This window comes from Clarias gariepinus, chromosome 1 (assembly GCF_024256425.1).
Source record: "Clarias gariepinus isolate MV-2021 ecotype Netherlands chromosome 1, CGAR_prim_01v2, whole genome shotgun sequence".
Taxonomy (NCBI): domain Eukaryota; kingdom Metazoa; phylum Chordata; class Actinopteri; order Siluriformes; family Clariidae; genus Clarias; species Clarias gariepinus.
In genome coordinates this window covers 36627629-36635149 of record NC_071100.1, presented here as the reverse complement: position 1 = coordinate 36635149, position 7521 = coordinate 36627629, and the positions used below count along the sequence as shown (strand labels likewise).

Here is a 7521-nt window from a genome sequence, read left to right as displayed (position 1 = left end):
CGTAAATAGGGTGTTCAAGTCAAACCAGGACTTATGATGAAATTTCTTGTGCATGTCATAAAACAGATTTCTGGAGACTTCAAAAACGGCACAGTGATGAGACTTTTTGTTGGGGTAAAACATTTAAATGGTGCAAACGTTTTACAGAAGGCCATCTGTGAATGACGATTCGGTCGAGGTCAGAGCCCACTGCGGTCATTCCTGTAAACATCCGGTGATGTTCATTTGCCTGATCCTTGAAAATTGATGGATAACTTTTCACCAACCATGTGGAAGAGATGCATCTGCTTGTGGGAACACACAATCATTCACCAACACCACTTGCACATTACAGGAACTCAGCAGAAAGTTTTTGCCACATCCCCAAATAGTCCTGACCCCACTTTAAGCCGTTTTCACACGTTTGGGCCATTAAAGGAGTTCCTAGGTGCCCAGCATTTCAGACAGTCCGATTATGGCTCTGGCATACTGAAAAAACTTTTTATCTTGATGGTTTCTAAGCACTAGTGAAATACTGATATAGAAATAAAGTTTTTACTCTTATAAGTGTATTCTCTTATTCTGTATCTGGAATGCCCCACTTAATTTATTCAAATGATTTTTTTTAAATAATGAAGAATTAAATAAATTTAAGTGATTCCTCTGCATTAAACATAAGGAAATTACTTTTAATAAGTTTGAAAGTAACTGAATGGGGAAGATTGGGTATTTCTGTCCATACTGAAAAAAATATTGATGTATCACCATATTTAAATTTCCACTCAAATAGAATATCAAGTAGTAATAAGTTAAACAAATAATAAATTATCTTGTATGTTTAGGTTAACCTAATGAAATAGAATTAGGTACATTACAAACTTATTACAAAAATATTTTAATAATATAGACATAATATGTAGGCTATAAATCCTTTTTAATCACAATAAGCCTGCGTTTATGGAATAATTGTTGACCTTGATACAAACAGCGTCCAAGTAAGTTGACGAAAAATGTTTTCCCCTCGACTCATGAATTTTACCTATAAAATTGTGGGAATAATTTAAATCGCACATCCCTTTTTTTTTAACCCGTTGCAAAAAAATCGAGCAGAAGCTCCTGGTAATCACACCTGCACTACAATCCCACCGACACCACTTCCCCTCCCGGAACAGACCTGAGCACGGGTGAACCTGGCCAGGAGCGCGTGCGCCTTTTTTTTTTTTTAAACAATATTGTAGCAATTATACGTGATGACGTACCACCTGGATTTCAGTCAATTTAAATTATGATTAGAATAAGTGCTTTAAATGTAAGTTTAATCGGTTTAATCTTTAAAAGTTTGTTTTCCAAGTCAATATCTTCGCTTTCTCTCGTCTCTCTTTCACCACTGTTTGCAAATGTAAGACACACACAAACAAATACACACACACACACACACACACAATGGGAAAGAGAGAGAGAGAAAGAGAGAGAGAGCGATTCGGTATTTTAATCACTAGTATTTCTATATAGTATTGCAGTGATGAATGCATGCATATTTGTTTATATTTATTTCTGTAGTTATTTTCTTATACAAATACAAATGGTCCAAGGCTATGAAGCAACTTTTTAACTTGAGAAAGAGAGAGACAAAGAGAGGGAGAGAGAGAGAGAGAGAGAGAGAGAGAAATATTATGGATTCTTACATCATTTTCCGTGAACAGACATGACTGCACACAGCATTTTTATAGCCTATACAACAAAATATGACACCCAAAATAAGTCTAGTGAAATGTTAGGGGAGCAAGATTTATAAACAGGACTCTCAGTAATGATGGGAAGTATGTATACATTTTAGAATTCATTACTACATAACAACTAATCCCTTTGATACGAAGCACCAAAATGAATTAATGAAACAACAGATATTAATTAATTATTTTAATGCAATGTTTTAAACAAAAAGATGTAAAATTTTATTGCAACGATTTAAAACAAAGCTTTGGGGTTATTCCAACCGGTGACTCCAGTTTGTCCCCATGGGGGGTAAAGCGGTTATGAGTGAGTCGTACTCGCCTGATGAACTCCTAAGTCCCATCTTCTTTGGCCACGCTGCGCGAGCCCTCCCACCGCGCGCGCTATTGGTTGCAGCTGCGCTTTTAAAGCTCGCGGCATCCCTCTGCGTTATTCCGACTTAACTCGGTGTCCCGGAGCGGGTCACGCGTGTCTTGGTTTGCTCTAGCGGAGGAGGGAACTAACATCGAAGCGCAAGTCTGCACTTTTTTATTTTGTTGAACTTTGCGCCAAGTTTATCCAAGTTTAAAGAAGTTATATTCTCGGCCCTGCGGTTATCGGAGGGTGCGGGTTATCGCGAGATGAGCAGTCCCGATGCGGGCTACGCCAGCGACGATCCGAGCCAGGCCCGCGGGACCAGCTCAGCCATGATGGCCGGCGCGGCGCAGTGCGCGTGGCCGGAGCCGCTTAGCCCGCGAGCGCACGCCAAAGCCAAGAGCGACGTGTGCGTGAACGCGCGCGGGAAAGGCGAAGCGCGCATCCGCCGGCCTATGAACGCATTTATGGTGTGGGCCAAAGACGAGCGCAAGAGACTGGCACAGCAGAACCCCGACCTGCACAACGCCGAGCTCAGCAAAATGCTCGGTGAGTGGCGGCAGCTTAATGCGCAACATCACTGTTTAATCTGTGCAGGTTTAGCAGCATGACCTCACACATTTCTTAACGTACTTTTAAAACATTTTACACTACCATTTCTGTTCACTCGATTTTGCTTTTATTGACAAGAAATGTATACAAATCTCTACTTTATCTACTTTACAAACGTAACAGGTTATTCAAGAAACAAAATCCTCATCTGCACAGTCCAGTAAAGGGTTATATAACTTTAATTAATTTAGAAAAATCCTTTCAGCAGATTAATCTCGTAAAGTTTTAATTTACTGAAAGGTCTTTATTTTAAATAGAACAAAATGTGTTCACAATTGTTTTTAACACTTTATTTAGCACAACCGTATTTTTTAACCGAGCATTTAGAATGGCAAACTTTTCATCACGCAACCATGCAATGCAAGGAAATTATAGGTACAATACTGCACTGTTTGTCCTTTAACTGTAAGCCTAATCATATGCAGATACTACACTGTGGTGCTTCAGGATACTGATTTAATAATCAGGACTTAAATTTTTATTTTTTAAAAGACATAAATCAATGAGTTTTTCTCTTTTGTGTAGTTTGAATCCTTCCAAAATTTCTTCCCAAAGAGGAACTCTTTGTTCTCGTAAAACAACAAAAATAGTTTTTATATCTATGCATTGCATCTAGCATGTGTTTACTCTATTTGTTTAGATTTATTGAATCTTTATTTTAGTATTAACCTTAAACAGGCACTCACTACCCTATGAGGTTATCATTTTAACAATTATGCCAATTCATTCAAATATTTAATGCAAATGTGTTTATTTATAATCCAAGTAACAATAGGAGGAAAAAGAATTGTACCCAGTATGATTCTTTGTTAATGTAAGTAACTTCATAAATAGGTTTCTTAAGGAGTTAGGGCAGCATTAGACTGGATAATTCCTCAAATAGTCCAGAAAGCAGATGAAACTTTGCTGGGAATCAAAAGGTCATTGGTTTGATTGTAACTGATAACAGCCTGCTACAGCCATTATGCCCTTGAGGCACTTTTCCTGCTCATATGAGATCTTTGCAATAAACACCTTAATACCTGACAAAATGTCAACAAAATTGTAGAAGTAAAAAGATTGTTACACAAAATAAGCCTAAATGAATTTATTCAAAGCTGTATTCATTATACAGTACTACCTTTATGACTCATTGTAGTGTTCAAATTATTTTATGCTGTTTATTATTACAATTATTATTTGTTATTATTTACTTTTGACACCATCTAGTGCAATGCTGGAACATTGGTCAAAATCTGTCAAAAGACAATTGCAATATTTTTGCCTGGCTTTAATCTTTGCAATTTGAATGTGTAAGTTTATTAGTATGGTCACACCAGCAATAAGGTGTTCGGTAACATGGAGCTGTCCTTTAATATCATGGAATTGTAAGGGCAGTATAAATTATTGCAGAAACTTTGCTTGATTGATTTGCTCACTTTTCTCCTGGCTAAGTTATACCAAGAATGAAAGTGTATCCAGTTACACCTTGAGACATATTCTTTCTGAGGTCATGTCTTATAATTTATTTAATTTAAACTAAATTGCCTATATCTCTGTATTTTGTTAGGTAAGTCATGGAAAGCCTTGTCCATGTTGGATAAGCGACCATTTGTGGAGGAGGCGGAACGACTGCGCGTGCAGCACATGCAGGATCATCCAAACTACAAGTACCGGCCTCGTCGCCGCAAACAAGTTAAGAGAATCAAGCGCCTGGACTCTGGATTCCTGATGCCTGGGGCAAGTGAGCCTCAGGGTGCTCTTAATATGGAGAACATCGAAGTGGGCTACTCCCTCCCTCCTGGGGGTTTGCCTCAGACTGGTTTGTCTCAGTACTGCGATGCCCAGGGCTTGTTTGAGCACTACAGCCTTCCCACTCCTGACTCCTCCCCAATGGATGCAATGGGGACAGAGAGTGTCTTTTTCACTGGCCATTCCCAGGAGGACAATTCTCACATGGCCTACAGCTACCATCACCAACAAGACTACGCTCATCTAGAGCACCAGCACCCTCTCGTTAATACACAGGCTCAAGGCAGAGTACGAAATGACGCACACTCACATGCCACAACACACTCACAGGTCCACACACACACCACCTCCAACTTACATTTAGTGCCTAGCCACAGCAACACACACACCAATCTGATGAGCAGCTCACACCCTCAGGAACTCGGTAATGTGAGCCACAGTGTCAGCCACAATATCAATCCTCACCATGCGCATTCAATATCTCAGGCGCTTTTTAATAGGAGTCTGTCACCTGGCTCCAATCAGGCCCCGCCCCCTGCGTACCTGGGCTGCCCAACTACCTTAGGTGTTTTTTACAACCCTGGCTCTCAGGTGAAACGCCCAGTGGAGCAGCAGTCACCTCCACAAGAAGGTCACACACATTCGCACACTCCTACTGACCAACACACACATACAGAGACGTGCCGGCATGCTCCTGAGATGTTAAGTGAAATGGCTTGTGGGGAATTTGAGCAGTACCTGTCATACGGGTTAACTCATGCACCGATGCAGGGGTCTGACCTCATCTCTACTGTACTGTCTGATGCTAGCACTGCTGTGTACTACCCAAACTATAACAACACCTGAAGCTTCTGATTTACAGCAAACACTTCAGAGCTACAGATATTGATCAATGACTTAACACTGTCAGCGCCACATCGTGCGGAAACGTACACATGTATTTGTATATCTTAGTCTAAAATAAAATGAAGGGAGTTATGATAATTTTTTAGAAGTGTATAAATTGTATAAATTCACTGAAACATGCTTAATTAAATGTTAAAATGCGTATGTGTTTCTTAAGGAGACAGTAATGTTGAAAAACATTGTACATAAGTCATTTTATAAAATGAAATGTTAATGTATTAAAATGTAATTTCATACTTTTTTTGCACTTTTTTGGGAAATAAACATCTCAGTGATAAACATTTTGGTCTTACTTTGATTACTTTTATTAAGGTTGCAGCGTTTCTCTTTTATTAATTTTTTTTTATTATTATTCCTACTAGCTTCTCTACCCCTCCTAATATTTGTATTGTGTACTTTTGTCCGTGTTTTTTTTTTTCCTTCTTCCATTTATGTGTTTATGTGTGTGTTCGTGCTGCAGGAACTGCGATTAACACACTTTTTCCTGTTTATTGCAGCCCTGTTGGCTTTGATGATTAAATATGATCGTAATCTCTTCACCTTCACCAAACAAAGTCCATCATTAACATCAATAAGGACCTGAGCTCAAACGCCCCCACACTCCACTTCTAAATACACACGCTCACACCTTCCTAAACGCAAACAAGGCCTGCGAGAACCTGAGAATAAAAGTCAGGCCAATGGAAGGACCATGTATTGCGCTTTGTCTTATATTAGAAACAATTAGTCTGCGTCAATCAGAGGGTTGTTCAGAGTGTGCGGTATGAGTGCGTTCATTTTCTGTTTGAAAAAGGAAGGGGCCTTTTCGGAGGAGGTCACTGACACTGACCCCGTATCCCTTTTTTTAGCCTACTGACGGAAATGCGCAGGAGCAACAGGTTTTTGCACGAAGACCTCCAGATTCCCACACACACGGAACAGTGTGGTCCATGGGACAAGTGTCTGGGTGCGTGTGTTTCATTTTGTGGGCCCAGGGAGAAATAACAGGCCCTGTCACCACCCTGAAACACCTGTATCGATGTGTTTGTGTGGGTAGAGAGATTAACTGGAGGCTGGGGTTAGATGGCTAGCACCTAATTAATACTCAAATTAACAGGTAACTAATACTAATTGATCACAGACACAGAAAGTCACCATAGCCTTGTACACACCTTTGTGACAACACTCAAAAAAAACATACTATATACACAATGTGCAGGCGCATTGTCCGTCACAGACAGTTGGTCCTGTCAAGCACTCTTCACAGATTCCATAATTTGGAAGTAAAAGGAGTTGTGAGTGTGTATGGTTTTTATACACACATGCTTTGTAAGCACAGTAGGGCACAATGTCCATTAGAGGAGGCAGCTGCAATAGACGAGGCGAGGCGTCTCTTGTCTGAAAAGGAATGTATGTGTGTGTGAGTGCATGTGTACTTCAATGTATGTGTGTGTGTCACATGCGTGCATGAGGCTGAGTGACTCGGTTTTATAATCCTCGGAATATGAGTCTCCTCCCTGGCCTTATCACTTTCATAGGCATGGCTTTCCCAAACCAAACCCGGTTCACTTGTGCACTTCTAAATATAAACTCAACTTGATCAGTGCTCCCAGCTCTGACACAATAAGCTATTTTCACTGATTTGACTCTTAGGAATATAGACATAATCACACTTTTATATGCACGGAGTTTAAATAATGTTCCAGTGAGGCAGGAGTTCAGTTCTGAAGGGTTACTTTATTAGAAACCTTAAAAATAAAAAATCCATTGTTCAGTATAGTGAGTGATATAATTCAATATGTGGTAAATGAGCATTTCTAAAGTCTTTACCAGCCTAGCTTTCACAAACAATCTGTTGTAAAACATAAATGTAGTGCTGTTGTCTTGTTACACGAGCATCAAAAGCAAGAGCCCAAAGGAAGAAAGGGTTACCATGCCGGCTCCAATGGCTATTTGTAAGACTTCTTTTAACCTCTATTATTTACAAATGTATTAGTTTCTTAATTTAGAATGATCGCAGTTTAATTATAATAACCCTGATTTATTTCACTTTGTCTGAAGCAAATCTTTCAGGGGTAGTAATAGAACAATTTTAGGGATTTCTTGTGCAGCCGAGCCCTATGTGTTCACAGTATAAACTATGTCATGCATTTTTCCTGCTGTAAAGTGTCAATCAATAATTTCCAGTTATCTTAATTATTTGCTTCCTTGTTCCACATCTTCTCC

At 39.5% G+C, this 7521-nt stretch overlaps 1 protein-coding gene across 1 annotated transcript; it reads left to right on the top strand.

Annotated features, from left to right (window-relative positions):
- Nucleotides 1-2155: 2155 nt before the first annotated feature.
- On the top strand, nucleotides 2156-5591 carry sox17 (SRY-box transcription factor 17). The gene is made up of 2 exons (XM_053498415.1): nucleotides 2156-2616; nucleotides 4229-5591. The coding sequence occupies exons 1-2, from the start codon at nucleotides 2334-2336 to the stop codon at nucleotides 5254-5256; spliced, it is 1311 nt and encodes a 436-aa protein (XP_053354390.1). The 5' UTR covers nucleotides 2156-2333; the 3' UTR covers nucleotides 5257-5591.
- The last annotated feature ends 1930 nt before the right edge of the window (nucleotides 5592-7521 follow it).

What these genes read in the sequence shown, in the direction of transcription:
- sox17 (XM_053498415.1), top strand. Translation starts at nt 2,334, where the DNA reads ATGAGCAGTCCCGATGCGGGCTACGCCAGCGACGATCCGAGCCAGGCC. An exon ending in CGAGCTCAGCAAAATGCTCG is followed by an intron (nt 2,617 to 4,228) that starts GTGAGTGGCGGC and finishes GTATTTTGTTAG; the next exon opens with GTAAGTCATGGAAAGCCTTG.